Source organism: Camelina sativa, chromosome 12 (genome assembly GCF_030686135.1).
Source record: "Camelina sativa cultivar CO46 ecotype springtype chromosome 12, ASM3068613v1".
NCBI lineage: Eukaryota > Viridiplantae > Streptophyta > Magnoliopsida > Brassicales > Brassicaceae > Camelina > Camelina sativa.
The window spans coordinates 11,050,403-11,070,058 of record NC_141891.1 but is presented as its reverse complement, the minus strand read 5'-3'; the positions used below and the strand labels follow the sequence as shown (position 1 = coordinate 11,070,058).

The following is a 19,656-nucleotide window of genomic DNA, read 5'->3' as shown; positions in this document are numbered from 1 at the left end:
TAAACTATTAAACAGAGATATGATACAAAAGCCAAATTTTATTATATCGGATTTACATTTAACATATCAAGGTGGTCAATGGAATCCATATGATATATATATAATTGAGAGAGAAAAAATCACACAAGTGACAAACAACAATGAGAGCATATCACACATGCATGACTAGGAACGAAACACAACATAACAATCTCAAACGATCACACTTGATCTTCACATTTTCTTGAAGGAGATGAATTGGTCGAACAAGAGCGGTCATCAAACATGGATATATCGAATTATTGGGAAGAAATTTCGGAAAACTTGAGAGAAACACTGTTGACGCAGTGACGCTCATCGGTCGCTGTGGGAAAACCTTCTCCTTTGACAACATGACCTAGATGTCCATCACATGTCGCACACGTGAGCTCCATTCGTCTCCCTCCTGCCTCCGGCTGATAGATATAAATAAGCATACAACTTGTTCAATGGACAATTCTTTACTACTAAAATAATTGTTTGTCATAATTAAATAAAAAAAGGATATGTCAATTACCGTTTTTTTAATGGCACCAGGGATAGCATCGAAGAAGGACGGCCAGCCACAACCAGAGTCGAACTTAGTGGTGGACTTATAAAGAGGAGTTGCACAGCCAGCGCAGCTATAGGTTCCGTCGTCGAACAGTTTGGTATACTCTCCTTTACCTCGGGCTCTATACATATCAAAACCATTACAAAATCAAGAAGACCGTCTAAGAGGAAGTGATTATATGTGCATGGCATTTTACATAACTAATTTTTTTTAATCTATTTTCTAGAATTATTAAGCCGGATACCTAAGAATATGTTACGGTGAGTTTTTTTTCTCTTTTAATAAGACTGGCTAAATAAATCTTGGATCAGTATCAGTTATGGCATTGTAGTTGTTTTGAGAAAGATGCAATGAAAATATAAATTAAGAAGTTATATGTGTAAAGACTATTCTTACTCTGTGCCCTTTTCCCTGAGAACTCTGAATTGTTCAGGAGACAAAATCGCACGCCATTCTTGATCTTTTTTGGGGAAAGATCCAGTTGATGGAGCTACCATTGTTGCTGATGTTGGCATGATTGTTTAAGTGCTTATGAAGGCAACGGAGAGATGGTCGTGTGCTTTGAGACCTTTTAAGAAAATGAATGTAGAGTTTGTTTTGTGAGTTGAACTACAAAGGCGTCGGGTATATATACGCATAGACAATCACTTTTTTTTTTTTTTGGGTCTAACGTAAAAGGTGGCTACAAGAATCTTCCTAACAACTAAGATACCATAATAAAAAAAAAATAAGGTTACAACTCATACATAGATCTCGATCTAAGCGCCAGCATGGACACGAGATATGACAAAAAAATTATCGACATTGGGAAAGGAGAGAGGGATATCTTACCAAGGTAAGAGTTGTGGAATTAGTGAAGGTTGTGTGGACTTCGATGGTAGTGTAACATTTATATATAGGATCCCGCTTCTCTCTTTTTCTTATTTGTCTCGTTGCAGGTAGAAGCCTTTGTTGACTAAAGCCTATTTTTCTAATTAATTTCCTTGAGGTTTCGGAAGATGATATAATTTTAACATATAAAAACTTAGTTCACACTCTTTGCGTGAATGAATTCGAGTATAGCAGTATAACTAACATTATACAAAAAATATGTTTTCTTCTATATATTTAATTTGATGTTCTCATCTTTTATCAAAAAATACTTATGTAACACATCTTTTAAGCGTTGAACTTTTCAGTTATTTAGTTCGAGTAATTTTTTGGGTGAAGAATAAAATCGTAAATGCAACTTCGAGTGAGAAACCACAGTTTCAGTCATTTGGAATTAGCTCGGTATTCACTACGATCTCCTTTCTGACCTTAATAGAAATTCTGAGGTCATATCCCATATAGTTGCGACTTGCGAGGTAGCTGAATTTTGTGTGGTATACTGTCATGTATTCTAATTTAGCCATATCATTCGTTTATCGGGGTGATACCTTAGAGCTACATTTGTGATATATACTGTCATGTTTTCTCTTTTTGTCTCTTTAGTTCGCCTCTCCTTTATTAACTTAACTAGGTACTAATCCGCGGAGAACAGCGGGCTGAACATTTTTTAATAAAAATTTATAAAAATTTATTTTATTATTATGTTATTTATAATAATTTGTGATTAAAAATTTAGTTTGCTTATATTATAATTTTTGTATTTTAAAAATGTTTATTGAAAACCTGTCAATAAAACATTTGTATGTAATGAATAAAATTGTTTAAACCTTTGTCAACTAAACACAATCTTTACTAACATGTAAAAAATAGCAACTAAATATAGCTAGTAAAAGTTCTAAAAAGTCTATTTGAAAACAATATTTATTGTTTTTTTCTGTGGTTTATTTTTCTTGTCTGTAATTTTAATCTGTGGTGGAAATTTTTTTTGATAAAATTTGTAGCTGTATATATTTTATTCGATTTGGTTTTTAAAATCTTACTTGTTAACTTTTTCTTAAGTACGAATTCGTTTTGATTCTAATAGATTTTTTTTACTTTTCAACAATTTATTTTATTTGATGTGTCTCCAATTTTTCATTTTTTAAATCAATTTTATTTATTTAATTAATTAATTAATCTCAATTAAGTTTTTTTAATGGCAATTGAATATATTTTTACACATTTTAAGGTTAGTTTCATATTTTTACTTCTCAATTAATATAGTAGGATAAAATTTGTAGTTGTAGATTTTATTTGATTAGATTTTTAAAATCTTAGCAGTTAATTTTTTTAAAATATGGATTAGTTTTGAATCTAATAGTTTTTTTACTTTTCTATAATTTATTTTATTTAATGTATCTCCGATTTTCGTTTTTTTAATTTTTTTTTTGTCAACAAAAAATTAGCTCAGATGAGCCAATTTGAAGAAAAATTGTTTACATACAGAACATGATGGGGAGATATGCGCGCATAGCGTTCCAAAATATCCTCTTTTACATTTGCATTTTTAGGAATAAAAGATAGGGAAAAAGAAGTGACTCCTTCCTGTCTATCTTGATATATTAATTATATTAATTTTCTAATTTTTTTAATTAATTATATTTAATTAATTTATTAATCTTAATTAAGTTTTTCTAATGGTAATTGAATGTAATTTTTTACACATTTAAGGTTAGTTTCATATTTGTACTTCCCAATTAATATATTAGGATTTTAAGGTTAGATTCATATTTGTACTTTTCAATTAATATAGTAGGATAAAATTTGTAGTTGTAAATTTTATTTGATTAGATTTTTGAATCTAATAGTTTTTTTTTTACTTTTCTACAATTTATTTTATTTTGTATTCCTGATTTTTATTTTTTTAAATTAATTATATTAATTTAATTAGTTTATTAATCTTAATTAAGTTTTTCTAATGTCAATTAAATGTAATTTTTTACACATTTAAAGTTAGTTTCATATTTGTACTTCCCGATTAATATAGTATGATTGTTTTTATATGGATAAATTAGTCCATTAAGTTAGAGAACAAATGTTCCACTTACGAACAATAAACTATAGATCAATAAATTAGTCCATTAATTATTACGATTGTTTTACTACTTACTAGACTAATTTATCTATCTATAATTAATCCATTTGTAAGTTTAACATTTGTTCTGCTAGTGATATATGACATGATACAATAGTACAACCTATTTTATGGTATGGTCTTTATTCATATATTATTTCGCTATATGATAATCTATTATTTGACGTAAAAATAAAAAGATAATCTATTAATTATAAATTATTTGAGTATAAGATAATCTGTGTTATTTGTTTGTATAGTACATTTGTTATTTTCATTTGTGAGATATCATATAGTATATATATGAGTATAATAGTAACTGGCATACTATAATTTTAATAACATGTGTTATGACATCTCATATATGTTGTATAATATTCCATTTGTAAAAAACAGTAAATTAACAACATGTCACGAGCTGTGTTCGTCACCAGTGATCAGTTATGTAGCATAACATGTTATATTTTTGCAGCAAAAAAAAAAAAAAACATATCTTTAATATATCATGGTATATGACTATATGAGTATATCATATATGAAAATGCTACAAATTGAATTCTGAAAATCCCATTTTATGGAATTATTGGATATTTTATTTATATGTGATAATGTGAATGATGTATATTTGACAATAATTTCAAACTAAACTCCAAAATTAAATGATGTGAACTCTAAATTCATAGAATTTTGCCAACAAATATATACCAAGTTGTATATGCTACAAAAATAACTAAAATAATAATTTTCAAATAATTATAGGCAGCATGTTGTATATAAATATATTTATAGATTATAAAAAATACTTTATGGAGAGAGAAAATCAATGTATGACACGATGTCTCATCTTTTTACAACCTTAATTATATGATTTTGCTACATTTAAAACTGTATTTTTATCACAAGATGGAATAATTAATGGATGCTTACAGAGTAACACAATAATCTTTTTTCTTAAATATATAATTTGTCGCCTAAAACATGCTATACGGAGCATTTTTTTTTTTTTTGTATCATCTGTTGTGGACTTGTGGGGAATGGGATTGTTGATGCATGAGTCACGTGAACACATGAAAGTTCAATCATATAAATTTTTCCAAAAACTGAGTTGTTCAAAAAAAAAAAAAAAAAAAAAAAAATCCAAAAACTGCAATAATCTTCAGGCAAAAGTCCAATATTAATTTACAAAAAAAAACTATAATAATGCTCCTACTTGACAGGTAGATACACCACGTGAAAACATGAGCGATAATAGTAAAAATAAAACTGGCACGACACCCTTATGGCCCTTAATAATACAAACCGAATAATAACTAACGTATGATTTTGATTAGTATAAGAAAATAATGCAGAAACAAATTGTACAATTGTATAATTATTGTTAGCTATCACATTTTGTGGAGTATAGATTTATTTCCGGTATTCTCACACTTTGTAAAATTATTATCTATAATAATGTTCATAAATTTCATAGTTGAGTTATAGTACTACTTTTACAGTTAATAACTTATACAACTTTTTCTTTAAAAGAAAACAATACTATAACTTTATCATTAGTTTCCATGTATTTCCACTAATTAATCAATCACTATACATTTCACACACACTTGACAAAATAATAGTAACAAAATTATCAGCAACTTGCAAAGTGGAACCAAACTAATCTATTAAAAATTATATCTTCTTTAAAAAAAATTATTATTTCAAAAAAAATTAGTTTATTTGTTGTAGAGAAGAAACCACGTATTTATATTGTAGATTAAATCAATTACAAGATAAGGATTCATTTTAGTGGGATTTGTAACTTTTGTTATTTTGCTTAAAATCTTTAAAATTTGTTATTTTCTTGTATCTGAAAACATAATTTTAAACATGGGTTTATTTGGTTCCAACTTTTTTGAAGGTATAGTTTTTGTTTGTTATTAATTGTGTATTTTATGAAAAAAAGTATTGCCCGAATAAAATCTTAGAAAAAACATAAGAGAGGTCTTAAATGAACAAAATTAAATGTGGCCCTAAGCTAGTTGCAGTAATTATTTACATTGTATATTGGGTGTTGCTCCCAAGGTTGTCATGTACAATGTAAATTGTGTATAGCGTTCAAAATAATGTATTGGAAGAACAAAATTATAATTAGAAAAAAACAAAATTTTGTGAATTCATTGCTTTTAAATCCAATTATTTTGCTGTATCACAATATGCACGTTAGCTACTTGTATCCAAAATATATACATATGATATTTTTAGCGACCATGCATATAGTATATGAAAAAATTTCCACAAAAAGTATATATCTTTTTTTTTTGTCAAAACCTTGTGCCATCTTTCATTCAATATAAGTAGTAATTACAAGTACAGAGAAGAGGTAAGAGGTAAAGTTTGCAACAATACAAGAAGGGCATTCCCCAATGCCAACAAGTGATACAAAGTGTGATAAAAAGAACATCATCGATTGTAGAATCCAAGAGAGCTGTGAGCCACAGGCTTGGGAACCTAATGGTACATGTGAGATCATGGTACATCGAAGGACTATCCTCGAAAGCTTCAAATGACAGTTGAATGGTCACGGTCATCTGACGCTGTGACGTTGACAAAAGTATCAGTGCCTCAATGTCCACCGAGGAGATAGGAGCCCATAGTAACAGGACGGCAAAGAAACTGGAAACTATGGTGATGTAGTCGGTTAGGGATTGCTTTGAGACCCAAAGCATAAGGATTGGATCACTTTGTGAACTCGCGATAAGGACTGTTTGGTACAGGATCCATGATGTGGAGATGGTTGGGGGGCGATGCTTGGAATCATCAAGAAGCCAGCTTTGTTGGTATCCGTCAATGAACAAAATATGTTCAAGATCAAGGGTGCCAAATTTACTAGCGAGTTTACAGAGCGAGGGCCATATAACCGTATACTTTTATAACCAAATCTCAATACCCTAGAAGCAGCTAAAGCCAGGTTCCGTGCAAGAGGAGTGAATAACCAAAGCAATAATGTTATTACCTTTCTCCAATGGAGTCTTCGACCAAGGAGCAAAGGGAAACGAAGCAGAACTTGATAGTGGTGATCCATGAGCGATGAAAGGGCGGGCCTGGGCATACTAGATTGACCAACCTGACAGAAATAGATGGATTTGATTTGATTTTGTACTATGGGCTTGTCTTGAGGCCTAGGTCCACTAAGGGAAACCCTAGGTTTCCAAGAAGGCGCCACACATGAGGGTCTGAAAGTCGGCCACCCGAGACTGACGGAGGGATCTGCACTGCAGAAAGAGTCTCCGATGAGTGGGAGGACAGCGGGTTCAAATACTGGCTGTGGCAGGAGTCATCGTTGGTTACTAAGTCCACTGGCGAGAATCCTAGTATCAAAACCGATTGCCGAGATGAAGTCTGGTTGCAGCGTCTGTCCGAAAATAGCAGAGGCGTTCTCGAAGCACGAAACATCTCCGGTGAAAGGAAGTTCGGCGGAAGCAGTCGGTGACCTCGATTTGAATCGACGACGGAAGATAAGTCCATTGGGGAGAATCCTATCTTCACAATAATCTGCCATGGTGAGGGATGAGCATAACGGTTTCCCGAGATAAGCGAAGAGAAACTCTCCGGTGGAGTGGGGGTTAGCGGGAGCATACAGCGGTTTTGGTTTAGATCGGGGGGAAATTTTATTAGGGTTGGGGTAGGGTTAAACAAAAGGAAAAAACGGGGAAAAAGCTTGAAAAGAGATCTACTAAAAAGAGCAAATAGTAATTGAGCAGGTAAAGAAGCAGATGGATCCCGACGCCGGCGAGCAGGAGTCTCACCGGCGCCGGAAGGATTGGTTGGAAAGGCCTCCTCGATAATCGTGTCTGAGAGAAAGCTAATTGCCTGCTTGTCACGTGTTCTTCGTATCAAAAAGTATATATCTATATATACATTTTTTAAGTACATTTAGCAAATAAAGCTTCAAGTTGCCACCTATTTACAAGACTGCCACTGACATTAATTATTAGTTTATTTTTCATTTAATTAATTAATATTAAGTTTTTATTTTTGAAAACCTATCCTAAATAAATTTCCAAAACAATTGGAACCACTCTCTTTAACATTAAGTATTAAGTTTATAATTGATTTAATTAATATTAAGTTTCTAATTTTACAAAACAATATTTTCTCCATACACAAATTTCCTAAACAATCGGTCTAACCAAGAAACGAATTGATTTTCGATCTTGGAGGAGGATCCGTGGTCAGGATTTTTGATCTCAAACGCATTGATTTCCCCCTAAAATATATGTTCAAAATCAAATATAAAATATATCATTCAAAAAAACTAACGGTATGATTTTAAAACGTAACAAACATATTTACCATTCAATTTGATATCTTATTCCAAAAATAATAATAAAATATAAAAGATATTGCTTGCTCACAGATTTATTTTTGTTTTGTATTAGGTATTTAAAAATAATTTTTACTTTCACGGGTTTCATATGATGAGTTTTTGCGGATTAAATTTTTTTGAATATGTTGTCTGACCCACCTAGCATGACGGGTTTGAATATATAACCAACACTAAAACTATTAGTTTATCTCATATATACTATAGATTTGTAATCATAGTTTTGAAAATTAACTTATAAATTATTTAGTATATGAACTACAAAATATTACACATACTATAACACATTCTTAATATTCCAAAAAAAAAAAACACATAAAAATATACACTAACATACTATATAGGCATATACCTTTGTTTAATTCTAGAGAACAAAATAAATCTAGAATATTATATTCTATCTAATAACAAATTTAATGTAATTAGGTTATAAACTTTATAAAACATAAGAAGAAGAAAAAAAATCTAAACAATATTCTAAATTAATTAGACAAAAAGTTAATTAATTAAAAATTTGAAAACTAAATAAATTAAAAAATAGTATTTAAAATACAATAATTTAAACTTAGTCTCGCGGTGTACCGCGGGTGAAATCCTAGTGTCGTTGATTTCAAACATTTTTTAATTATGATTAACTATATAGTGATCCACGCTGTACGGCGTGAAAAAATATTTACATAAATTTAGATTTGTTTGTTATAAAATAATAGTAGAAATTTTATTTATTCTATAAATTTTATAAAATTATATATTTAATTTACTTAATTTCATACTCCGATTTTGACCCATAGTCGGTACTACTATTTTGGTTTGAGTGCAATATCAAATTCGTTAGTTATAAATTCAGTAAAGTTTAAAAAAAATCCAACAAAATATGTAATGATCTGTGATCTGGTATTACAAATTGATGTGAACGTGTTTATAGATCTTAATATACAAAATTTACAATAATGATTGGTTTTAATATTAACATTAACACCAATGTAGTTATTGGTATAACATGTTAGTATATAATCCTGTTTTAAAAATCCCCGTCTAGCACTGATTACGCCCCGCAAAATCGCTAGGCCCATCCTCTCCGCTTCGATTAATGACTAATCCCCGCCTAGCATCGATTATTCAATTATATCTCTCTATTTTGATTGTAACCCGTCTAATCCAATTATTTTCCGCTTAATTTTGTATATAATGATTATTTTTAGAGCCAGATATACATCAAATATGTATTTTTTTGTTATATAGACATTTAAATTAAAAGTTTATGATGTTTTACAATAACTAATGTACAATTTTTTAATGAAAATCATAAATTTTCTTTTAAAATTACGTTTTTATGTGTTTACCGTAATTTTAAAGACAATACTATAGTTTTATATTTTATTTGATATTTTTGTTTCAATATAAACAGAATTATACATATATTTAATACTATCTATTTTTATTTTATTATTAATTTAATAAAATATCCCTAAAACTAGTCTTCGATTAATCTATGTTTAATCTCTGATTTTCTTGCTAGGCGATAGTCCCACTCCGACCGCCCGACTAGCGCCTAGCGATTTCTAAAACATATGTGAACATTACAATTAGATTATATACACTTAGTATTGTTTATATAGTGAATATTATGTATAAAAAATAAATTTTAGCCAATTAAATAGTTTATTATTGTTTCATAAGATTTCTGAAATAGTACATACAATATGTTAAATAATGTTATTAAATAATTTCAAAAATATTTTTTTATTATTTTGTAAACAAATATAAATTTTTCTTTTGTTAGTTATTAGATTAATTAAAATTCAATAGCATTTTTTGTAATATGCCACATCAAACCTGGTTAAAGTTCTAACAACATTGCTTAAATAAGTATTTAGAGATATTTTTTAAAATATAATCAAAGGTGTTGAAGAAAAAAAAATATAATCAAAGGTGTATCTTAGTTTTAAAATATATATGTCATTATTAAATGATTTAGATATGTAAATATTTAATCTTAATTTTATAAATAAAATTAAGTTTTATAATTGTTCTAAATAGTTTTTTTTTGTTTTCAAAGATTACTGAACAATAAATAGAATCTGTTAAATAATTTTATTAAATAATTTTGAAAATATTATTTTATTATTTTATAAACTAATATAATTTATTTTTGTTAGTTATTAATTAATTAAATGTAATGACATTTTCGTAATATGCCACATAATAGTAGGATTAAACTTTAACAACATTGCTTAAATAAGTATATAGAGATAAAATAATTATTTGTTTGACACAAAATTTTAAATGCGCCTCAAAATTGACCCACGATGTATGCACAATATTTTCGTTGTTCGTATTTTGCATATAAGAAAGTGACATATTGTAGTAAAAAAATTCTAGAAAAATTGTGGGTTTGACAAAATAAATTAAGTAATTGTATAAATTTTCTGCAAAAATCACATATTCAGATTTTTGGCAGAAAGTATTGAATCACGTTTTAGTGACAAGTTGTGGAATTGATTTTCTTCACCAAAATTACATAGTTATGTATGGAATCGAAATTTTGTCCTTTTTATCAAAACTATTTAACTAAAAATTTGAAAGAAAATAATCAAAAATAATATAACTAATATTCTGCTTACTATTTTTAATTAATTTTAAATCGTGTCATCATTAAAATTTATAATTCCATCATTTTTGAACTGCTTCAAACCATAATATAATCATATTACTCGTTATTACTCCCATGGCATGCTAGTTGTTAATATCAGATGTGGGAAATTGTCTTTTATTTTCAGCTTAACCAACTCTGAGTCAAAAATATACAACTATATACTATAATCCGACCTCACTAACCTTTTCTTAAATTAGGTAAATAGCAATGATTTTTTTCAAAATACAATCATTGGGATTGGATGACACACATGAATTTCAGAAAAGTAACATGCTATTTATCTCAAACGACATTATTTTATTCATGTACTGAACTTTTTTGCTATGTAGAGAATCTAATATGCAGTTTGGTCGTTTAATTTTATAAGATAATATGCACTAAGTAATAACAATACCATGATTATGATCAACGTAACAAAACGTATTAAAAGAAATTTTGTGGTTACAACTTTTGCCACTTGATCATTTAGTTCAAATATTACAATGTCAGTCTTTATTTAATTACCAATTAAAATTTAGAAAGAGGTAAAAGAAAGTATATTAATTTTGTACATACGTGTTAATCCACCATTCTGATAAGGTAGATAGGTCATGACGATCGAAAGACACTATAATTTTTTTTTTGTTTATTTCCCTATGAGATAATTTGGAACTATGTGAAATGCTTCTAAAAGGTCTTTGCGAGTGTGCAATAGCCATATTGTATAGTTGTAATATTATTTGCAGAGTGCATGTGAGTTTCAAATTTGATTGTTTATTTATATATCAGTTGTCAGTGGTTGATTACCAAGACACCAATTGAAATATATTTAGAGACGTTAAAAAAAAGAATCAAATCGAATAAGCAGATCTTGGCTGGCCCTCATCAATCGTCAATTTGTCATAGAACACAACAAATTTTAAAGAAGTAATATATTCACTTCAGTCTACATGCATAAAGGTTTAAAAAAACTAAGTAAATCAGACGAGGTGGCTGATTGCCAAAAAAAAAAGGAAAAGAAAAAAACGTGCGAGAATTATTGATTGGCAAAAGAAATACACTTTACATCTTACCAAGTCTACTTTTCGTTGTCTCCAATGATTCACCAAAAAATAATTGGTAAAATTAAAACTACGAAAACATATTAGTCTTTCAGAAATGGAACTTTCGTTTTCCGAAATTATTGAAACTGACCCATATCTTATTATCAAGTTGAAGTAAAAGTCTTATTATATTCTTGTTTGGAAATGGTTTCGTATAAATTGCTCCGACACAAGAACATTACTTGCATGTGACATGTATCACCTTTTGGTGTTACCAAATTGAAATTAATACTACAGTATGTCAGAGTCAAATTCTAGTTGCATTTAATTAGTAAAGTAGAAGTTCTATTTTGGGGGGTCAGTTTTACCAAAATGGAAATGGTAGTATTTCAAACCGGACGAACATTTTGCTCTCATGATCAACTATATTAAAATGTCAGAAAAAAGGTCTACAAACAAATCAACAACAGCATAGTCTAATTAAAATATATAAGACTTTGCTATCATGATCTAATAGTCTTTTTTTTATAGGTCTGGTCTTGACTCTTGATCATTGGTACATGAGAGGAGATGAATCATTTCTTAGATCTCTTTTATTTATTTTTAACAAACAAGTAACTTTTTATTAACCTTTCTTGCTAGCCGTCGAAACAAAACACTAGTTTTACCGACCAAAGGAAAAACACGGTAAGAGAGAGGCATAGAAGCACCACACAACACAACCCTATAGTTTTTACATGTTTTTGTATGATCATATTTATCACAGGTTTGGATTCTTCGGTGTGAACTTGAGAGATATACTGTTCACACAGTGTCGTTCATCCGTAGGTGTAGGGAAACCTTCTCCTTTAAAAACATGACCGAGATGTCCTCCACAAGCTGCACATGTAATCTCAACTCGGCTCCCATCTGGATCGGGCTGAGCAAAAAAAAAAGTCAAAAGATGTTTATTTTAGCAGCTAGTTTCTCAAATCATAATATCCAGTGATAATGATCTTATTGATAGAGAATCTTACAGTTCGTGTTATGGCTCCGGGGAGTCCGTCAAAGAAAGCTGGCCAGCCACAACCAGAGTTGAATTTGGTGGTGGATTTGTAGAGAGGAGTTCCACATCCTGCACAGCAATAGATGCCGTCTTCGAATAGTTTGTTGTATTCTCCTGTTCCTGGATATCTAATTTAACATACGTCCCAATACCATCAGAAAACTGTTAATCGCAAAACTCTACTTCAATTGAGATAATACTCATCAATGCTTAAACCATAGAGAAACTAACTTCTAATCAAACACCATTTGCCTCTTGATATCAAAGTGAAAAGAACCAAGAAAGACCAAAGTAAGACACACGACTAATGGTACATTGTCATGCCACACAAAGCAATCCCTCGTGAGACAATCCTAAGAGTATAAGTTGATAGCAAAATGAGACAGCCTAACAGAACATCATCACAACAGAGATCTAAGAAAATGACTCAACGTCTCTCTACAAGATTTTGGCATGGGTAGTATCTAATGGGACCGAGACCAAACCGAAGTATCAGAACCAAACTTTGTGATCAGTTACATTCCCAATTTTAAAAGTAAAGTTCATATGAAATGAGACAGCCAAGCAGAACATCATCATCAACAGAGATCTAATGTATGTATGGAGTCTTGAATCTTTCAGGTACTAGTAAATTTTATTCCACAAAAGCCTACTAAAACTCAACAGTCATCAATTACAATACTATATAGCAACATACTTGTGTGCACATCATGATTCAATGTCAGGACAATACTTCTAAAGACAACAAGACTCTCACATGTAAACATCTTAAACTAGTTCTTCTAGCTAAAATTCACTGAACATACATTGATAATCTAACTCTCGTCTCTAGATAACCAATCTGAAACCAACACATGCAAGAACATTACACTATCCTGAATCCAAAAACACTCTAAAAAAGATTCCCAAAATTTGGGAAACGAAAACACTTACTCAGTGCCTTTCTGCCTGAGAATCCTAAATTGTTCAGGGGATAGAATCGCACGCCACTCGTCCTCTGGCTTATTGACAGATCCTGGAGGAGAAGAAGAAGCCGCCATAGCTACAACACGACCGCCGTGGAAGCCTCGACGGGGAGAAGAAAATGACGAAGAGAAAGCTAATCGGATGGTGGTGGTTCTGAGAGAGGAGGGTGAAGGAGGTTTAACAAAGGCTGATTTAATGGTGGAAACGAAGGTGAGAGACGTGGCTGAAGATAGACGCCCAGGTCCTGCTGCTATGACGTTCAACGCCATTGTTAGCTTAGCTTTGTTCCTTCTTCTTCTTTTTTTGTGGATTTCTATTCTTCTTTTTCTATTTTTTGTTTTCGGTTGTCACTAAGACTATTACTTTGGGCCTCATTTTAAGGCCTTTTAGCCCAACTTATTAGTTTAATTAACGATTCCTAAGACACTATGGTCAAGTGGGCGATTTGCACCTCGTCCGTCCTTAGTGCACCCAACCTCCAAATAAAGTGGTGGGACTGACACTAAAGTAAGGCACATGAGCCGAGGTGAGGTGAGCCCTGACAAAAGATAGATCAGAAGTTTAATAGATTCACATGGAAAAAGGTAGATCAACTAACGGCTGGTAAGGTAATAATAATAAGTAAGAGTCGTATTTAAAACATGAGCATGCAAATTTTGACCTCAATGACTAGAAAAGGAATCCCTTTTTTAACTTTCTTTTATATATGATTGTCAACTCCGTGCATATTCCTCTTCTTCCAACCTTACGCAATTGTACAGACCGATCAATTAGACGGTTCTAACCCAACAAAACGAAAATTTGGATCGAGATTGGAACAAAAATTAGTAAGTGGGGTTTTGCTTGGATTTTTCTTTTAGGTTTCCCTCATCGATTTTGATTCTATTGTTTATTTTGTGACGAATGAACCAAGTTTAAGGTCAGAGTATGTTTCTCTAATTTTTTTTTTTCCCTTTTTTCTTGGGGATTTTGTAGTGTACCCGAAAGTGAAAGCTAACAACGAAGCTGGTAAGTACAAGCAGAGGGGTTCTTGTCTGAACTCGAACTATCTCCAAACTCGTTCCTCTGTTTTTTTTTTTCCTTTGAGTTTAACTCTCTGTTAGTGTTACATTAGATCTTTGAGTTTGAGGTTGACTAGGTTATACTTATATGCTTAGGAACATTCACTTGGTTTTTTTTATGAAGATCAATTATATGTGTAAAAGATATGTTTTTTTGTGCTTGTTACCATTTCAATCAAATGTACATTTTGAGTAGAGAATCTGTTTTTATATTGTATCTTTGCTCATTTGAACAGAGAAAAGCCAAGAAGATGATTTGCAGATATATGTGGCTAAGATTCCAAAGATTTACATACCAAGTGTCCTCATCTCTGAATCTGAATCCACAGAAACGAATAATAAGCCTATCAGAGTAGGAGCTGACATTGAAGTTAAACACAAACCTAAAGCCAGTCCGATCTTACGCCCACGCGCTGTTGTATCAAGTCCCGGTATGGCTTTTCGATCTTTATTGTCACCCAACCTTGGAATTCAATATATCGAAAACAATGACTCTTCTTTCGGGTTCTCTTCTTTAGACAATGATGCAATGATCGGCGACATAAACAAGATTGAAGAAAGGAAAGCTAAGAAGGTTTTAAAGAGTGATGATCATATCAAGACCAGAGCTTCTCAGCGTAAGAATGTTAATACTACCAACGTGAAGATTCCTCATCGTATAGTCAATATTAATACTACCAATGTGGAGATTCCTAATCGTATAGTCGCTAAGCAATCTGGAGTCAGTTCAAAGGGATGATCACAAATGATCTAATTTTTTTATATTGATGGTATATCAATGGTATACTACTTATTACTTTCGGTTGATCAATGGTATACTACTTATTCAAATTGTACGTTTTGAAAACGTGATTCCGCTAGGTTTTTACCATTCTCAACAATCAACATTTCTTTCCACGTTTTGTATAGTGGTTATATATATATATATATATATATATACGATGCTCATGTTAATTGAAAACATAAGTCTACAAATTTAGTCTTTAATGATTACGAAGATGTATTCATAATATAAAGAAGGAGGATTCTCTGTTTTTTTTTTTTTTTTGTCAACAAGAAGGAGGATTCTCGTAACAGAAACCCTATTACTGCGTTAGCTCAGCCTCCACAGTTCAGCTTCATCACAGTGCTTATTTTGTTTTCCTCCAAGCGTATCAACATTGTAAATGCAAAGGATGGCTTCATCAAAGGGGAAGAAAGGGCTTCACGAGATCTTTCGCCACGTGATGAGAAACCATCAGAATACTTTAGAGAAAACTGAAAACGCAACTATGTCAATAGGTGCATCTTCAAAAACAGTATCATCGTCGAGTGTAATGCCGCAGATTCTGTCATCGCATAAGTTTTCCAACGTTGATTCATCCAACACTGGTCAAGGTACCTCTCTATGTCTCTCTCTCTCTGCTAGTGGAATTATCCATGTCACTTAGGATCGAATCAAATCTGCTTCAGGTGTCTTTTTTTTTTTTTTATCAGTATTCTTTTTTTGCTCTCTGAAAATGTTATGATTGCTCCAGGTAAACTTAGTTGTAGTAACCATCTTTTAACAATACGGGAGTCACATTGTAAGGTGCAAACAGATGATTACAAGAAAAAAGAGTCATATGCTATGAAGAAGCTTCTGAGAAGATCTGATCAGAAGTTTTGCGGTGAGACTATGTTTGGTTGGTGGGCTATAATGGGAAAAGAAGTTGGTGTACATGAATACAGCACACTGATTCAAATTTGCAGACAACGAGCGAGGAGAAGGAATGATGTAGAGTCTGTTCTTGGTCATATTGGGAAGGCTATTGAGTACCTTAAAGAAATGAGAAAATGTGGATTCACTATAGAGAAAAGAACTTATGAACCTTTTCTAAAGTTATTAGTTGATAAAGGAATGGTAGAGAAATTCCAAATTTCCAAGGATGTTATTAGAGATGCAAATCCTGATGCTCTTGGGAAGATTGGATACTATGAAATGCTTCTTTGGATCCAAGTAGGCGACGATGAGAAGGTCCACGAACTTTGCAGTACGATTGGGGATAGTGAGACTAGTTTATCAATCCTACAAGGTGAGCACTAAGTGTATTATTCTTTTGTTTCATTTGCATATATTACTCCCAAAGTAATCTTTTAGCCCTTATAACAGAAAATTACCTGGTTGCACTCTTTGAGAAAGACAGAAGTGAAAATCTTCAGAGGCTGTTTGAGATTATGGACATTACCAAAGTTTCATCGCCACACCTATTGACGAAGATATTTGGATATCTTGGAAGGTCGCTATTGGAGTCTATTGCAATCAAGTTCTTTAGGGAACTAAGAAAGTGTGGTAAAGGTGATTGTATAGAGATTATATAGTAGCATGTTAAATACCCTGCAATCATTCTTAGCATGGTAAACATGGTTTCATTAACATTTACAGATGGAGGGAAGACAGTGTCAAATCTTATGTTTAGCTATGCAACCTGCATCCCAAATTTAACGGTGAGAACTTTCTATATAATATGCTTCAAGGCCTTTTCCTTGTTTTAGTTCTAGAACATCCGGATTTGGTTTTACCACTTTAATATATATTGATAGGGATTGACAATATTGCTTCTGACACCTAAGTCTTGTCCTCGATCTTGTTTGGTTAGTATATCCTTGGATACATAGGTAATGATAATAGTCTCAATTAGCAGCAAGTTGTAAAACTCTTCCTTCTACACCTCCTAACAGTCCATGTTCTCTTATGACTTTGGTGGTTTAAAGGCAGACGATGCTGTTTTGAAGCACGAAAAGTTGCACAAAGAACTAGATATCAAGCCTTCATCTACATCTTATACTAAGCTTATTACTTATCTTTATGAATCGAATGAGGTACTTGCTCGCTTCTGTTGATTCTTTTGTTCTTTCTGGTCACCTCTCTGTAATTGACTCATGATTATTCCTCTGTATCGTAGGTAGCCACTGCTCTGGGTGTAGCTGACAAAATGCGTGAAGCAGGCCAGCCATTGTTACATACTATTGATTTAACCAAAATTTTCTAAGTTTTGACATGGTACACTATCTCCTTTAACTACTTTCAAGAAAGTTAGATTTAGATTCCAATCTTTTCATTGATAATGAAAGGTTCTTTGAGAGATCATAAAGATTGTCTTTTTTACATAATGTTAAAACAGGAGTTTGATCATTGTCTTTAGTTACACTTTTGTCTGTTTCAGGTGAGATTGTCTCTAATAAAGACTTCTTTAATGGAGGAAACGAAGGTCATGGACCATTCTTTAAAGCCAATAATGAGAAGATCGAATCACTATCATATAACCATTGTTTTTTAATTCGTTTTGAAACATAAACATCGGATCTTGATTAATATACAAACTACACAAATTGTTCGTTACCAAGGAAAAATATTACACATTCTTTTTTATGTAAGAGATTTTAAAACAAAGATCAAACTCGTGAGGTACAAGGAAGAACACAATACGTACGGCGTTCTTTTTAAGCAGCTCTTGCAAGAAGTTGAAGAGTTTCAGGAACATCAGAAGGATCAATGAATCTCCTAGTCATAATCCTCTTTGGTACAACCACAGTCAACACACCATCTTCATAACCAGCTGATATCCCGATCATATCTATCGATTCCGGTAACCGGAATTTCCTCTTGAAACTCTTCACCGGTGGATCCGGTGATCCAGCCGTCGCCTCCGTTCGTATGATTAAATATATTGAATCTTCGATCTCAACTTTTATTTCTTCTTTCCTTAACCCTGATTAAGCAAACATAACAACAAAATATGAAAAAGACTACAAGATAATCTTTTACAATGTGTGGTGGCGAATGGCGATAAAATATACTTAAGAGATAAGCTAAGTAGTAGTACCAGGGAGATCAACAGAGAAAGTGTGAGAATCTGGAGACTGAGACCAACGAACATGATTCTCTTGGTAGCTATTAAACGATTGAGAAGATAAAACATATTCCCACGGCATCACTTGAACTGTCTGAAAATCCATTCTTTTTATTCTATGTATATTTGCTTCTTCTTCTTTTTTTCTTGTGGATTACATCATTTTAGTTGGCTATTTATAGTTAACAAAAAAAAAGATGACCCCAGCTGAACCATTTGAGCAAGTTGTTGTCTGTAACTAACTTGAAAAAAAGTCGATAGTAAATGAGACAATAAATATAGATCAATTGAAAAGTCGATAATTGGGTTTGGAGAGTTTGATTTGTGAGAAGAAACAAAAAAACACTCTTGTCGACTCACTCACAAGTGGAGCATTTTTGATGGGGAAAAATGTCAATTAAATCATGAACTTACATAAAAACACCAATTAAACCATGAACTTTCCCTAAGGCCATTTAAATCATGTAATTTCGTTGCCAAATCTAATTAAACATCACATTTTATTTTAAATGCCGAAATACACATCGCGTAAAATTGGGTAACAGAGCAACTAACCTCCGTTTAACACCCGTTAACATCTGTTAGATTAACCCGTTAGAATTAAAAAAAAAGGGGAAAAATGTCAATTAAATCATGAACTTACACAAAAACGCCAATTAAACCTTGAACTTTCCCTAACGCCAATTAAACCTTGAACTTTCCCTAAGGCCATTTAAATCATGTAATTTCGTTGCCAAATCTTGTTAAACATCACATTTTAATTTAAACGCCGAAATACACATCGCGTAAGATTGGGTAACAGAGCAACTAACCTCCGTTTAACACCCGTTAACATCTGTTAGATTAACCCGTTAGAATAAAACGACATCGTTTTGTTCATCTACACATCAAGTACGAAGCAAAACCCAAGAAGACCTTACTTTCGTTGTCCAACCAGAGAAGATGTAAGTAACTAATTTTTGTTATAAATTTGTGTTTTCGAGATTTGTCGATAATAGTTTATCAATTTACGATGGTAGGAGCATTTGTTTAAGTGGGTGGAAGAAGGTGTGTACGAAGAGGTTGTAGAAGCATTACCGAAAATCTCCATAATTAACAATGAGATAAGCAATGC

General features: G+C 31.7%; 5 protein-coding genes across 7 annotated transcripts; 2 read left to right on the top strand and 3 right to left on the bottom strand.

The window, feature by feature from the left end:
- Positions 1-20: 20 nt before the first annotated feature.
- LOC104731344 (peptide methionine sulfoxide reductase B9) lies at positions 21-1,542 on the bottom strand. 2 transcript variants are annotated; one of them, XM_010450685.3, is made up of 4 exons: positions 1,403-1,542; positions 968-1,139; positions 536-692; positions 21-434 (listed from the first exon to the last, which is right to left on the bottom strand). In XM_010450685.3, the coding sequence occupies exons 2-4, from the start codon at positions 1,084-1,086 to the stop codon at positions 279-281; spliced, it is 432 nt and encodes a 143-aa protein (XP_010448987.1). In that variant the 5' UTR covers positions 1,087-1,139; positions 1,403-1,542; the 3' UTR covers positions 21-278. The 2 variants fall into 2 exon arrangements, with proteins under 2 accessions (XP_010448987.1, XP_010448986.1); XM_010450684.3 differs by lacking the exon at positions 1,403-1,542 and having other exon boundaries at positions 968-1,228.
- Positions 1,543-12,189: 10,647 nt separating this feature from the next.
- LOC104731343 (peptide methionine sulfoxide reductase B2, chloroplastic) lies at positions 12,190-13,970 on the bottom strand. Of its 2 annotated transcripts, none has more exons than XM_010450682.3 (3): positions 13,577-13,970; positions 12,615-12,771; positions 12,190-12,517 (listed from the first exon to the last, which is right to left on the bottom strand). In XM_010450682.3, exons 1-3 carry the CDS (start codon positions 13,876-13,878, stop codon positions 12,359-12,361), a joined length of 618 nt encoding a protein of 205 aa, XP_010448984.1. In that variant the 5' UTR covers positions 13,879-13,970; the 3' UTR covers positions 12,190-12,358. The 2 variants fall into 2 exon arrangements, with proteins under 2 accessions (XP_010448984.1, XP_010448985.1); XM_010450683.3 differs by having other exon boundaries at positions 12,190-12,507; positions 13,577-13,935.
- Positions 13,971-14,165: 195 nt separating this feature from the next.
- Positions 14,166-15,631, top strand: LOC147930392 (uncharacterized). The gene is made up of 4 exons (XM_087478429.1): positions 14,166-14,436; positions 14,585-14,617; positions 14,907-15,101; positions 15,189-15,631. Coding segments are annotated over exons 1-4 (450 nt in total). The 5' UTR covers positions 14,166-14,435; the 3' UTR covers positions 15,410-15,631.
- Positions 15,632-15,703: 72 nt separating this feature from the next.
- On the top strand, positions 15,704-18,042 carry LOC104731340 (pentatricopeptide repeat-containing protein At4g21880, mitochondrial-like). Its single transcript, XM_087478428.1, has 7 exons — positions 15,704-16,047; positions 16,188-16,724; positions 16,802-16,981; positions 17,075-17,136; positions 17,404-17,511; positions 17,595-17,692; positions 17,856-18,042. The coding sequence occupies exons 1-6, from the start codon at positions 15,837-15,839 to the stop codon at positions 17,679-17,681; spliced, it is 1,185 nt and encodes a 394-aa protein (XP_087334554.1). The 5' UTR covers positions 15,704-15,836; the 3' UTR covers positions 17,682-17,692; positions 17,856-18,042.
- Positions 17,974-18,794, bottom strand: LOC104731342 (15.4 kDa class V heat shock protein). The gene is made up of 2 exons (XM_010450681.3): positions 18,516-18,794; positions 17,974-18,401 (listed from the first exon to the last, which is right to left on the bottom strand). The coding sequence occupies exons 1-2, from the start codon at positions 18,646-18,648 to the stop codon at positions 18,133-18,135; spliced, it is 402 nt and encodes a 133-aa protein (XP_010448983.1). The 5' UTR covers positions 18,649-18,794; the 3' UTR covers positions 17,974-18,132.
- Positions 18,795-19,656: the final 862 nt, after the last annotated feature.

Coding starts and splice junctions, on each gene's coding strand:
- LOC104731344 (XM_010450685.3), bottom strand. CDS start 1,086: ATGCCAACATCAGCAACAATGGTAGCTCCATCAACTGGATCTTTCCCC. Junction 693..967: donor CTCAGGGAAAAGGGCACAGA/GTAAGAATAGTC, acceptor TGATATGTATAG/AGCCCGAGGTAAAGGAGAGT. Junction 435..535: donor CTGGTGCCATTAAAAAAACG/GTAATTGACATA, acceptor TATATCTATCAG/CCGGAGGCAGGAGGGAGACG.
- LOC104731343 (XM_010450682.3), bottom strand. CDS start 13,878: ATGGCGTTGAACGTCATAGCAGCAGGACCTGGGCGTCTATCTTCAGCC. Junction 12,772..13,576: donor CTCAGGCAGAAAGGCACTGA/GTAAGTGTTTTC, acceptor ATGTTAAATTAG/ATATCCAGGAACAGGAGAAT. Junction 12,518..12,614: donor CCGGAGCCATAACACGAACT/GTAAGATTCTCT, acceptor TTTTTTGCTCAG/CCCGATCCAGATGGGAGCCG.
- LOC147930392 (XM_087478429.1), top strand. Junction 14,618..14,906: donor GAAAGCTAACAACGAAGCTG/GTAAGTACAAGC, acceptor TCATTTGAACAG/AGAAAAGCCAAGAAGATGAT. Junction 15,102..15,188: donor CGCTGTTGTATCAAGTCCCG/GTATGGCTTTTC, acceptor TCTCTTCTTTAG/ACAATGATGCAATGATCGGC.
- LOC104731340 (XM_087478428.1), top strand. CDS start 15,837: ATGCAAAGGATGGCTTCATCAAAGGGGAAGAAAGGGCTTCACGAGATC. Junction 17,137..17,403: donor CCTGCATCCCAAATTTAACG/GTGAGAACTTTC, acceptor GGTGGTTTAAAG/GCAGACGATGCTGTTTTGAA. Junction 17,512..17,594: donor ATCTTTATGAATCGAATGAG/GTACTTGCTCGC, acceptor TCTGTATCGTAG/GTAGCCACTGCTCTGGGTGT.
- LOC104731342 (XM_010450681.3), bottom strand. CDS start 18,648: ATGGATTTTCAGACAGTTCAAGTGATGCCGTGGGAATATGTTTTATCT. Junction 18,402..18,515: donor TTTCTCTGTTGATCTCCCTG/GTACTACTACTT, acceptor TTGCTTAATCAG/GGTTAAGGAAAGAAGAAATA.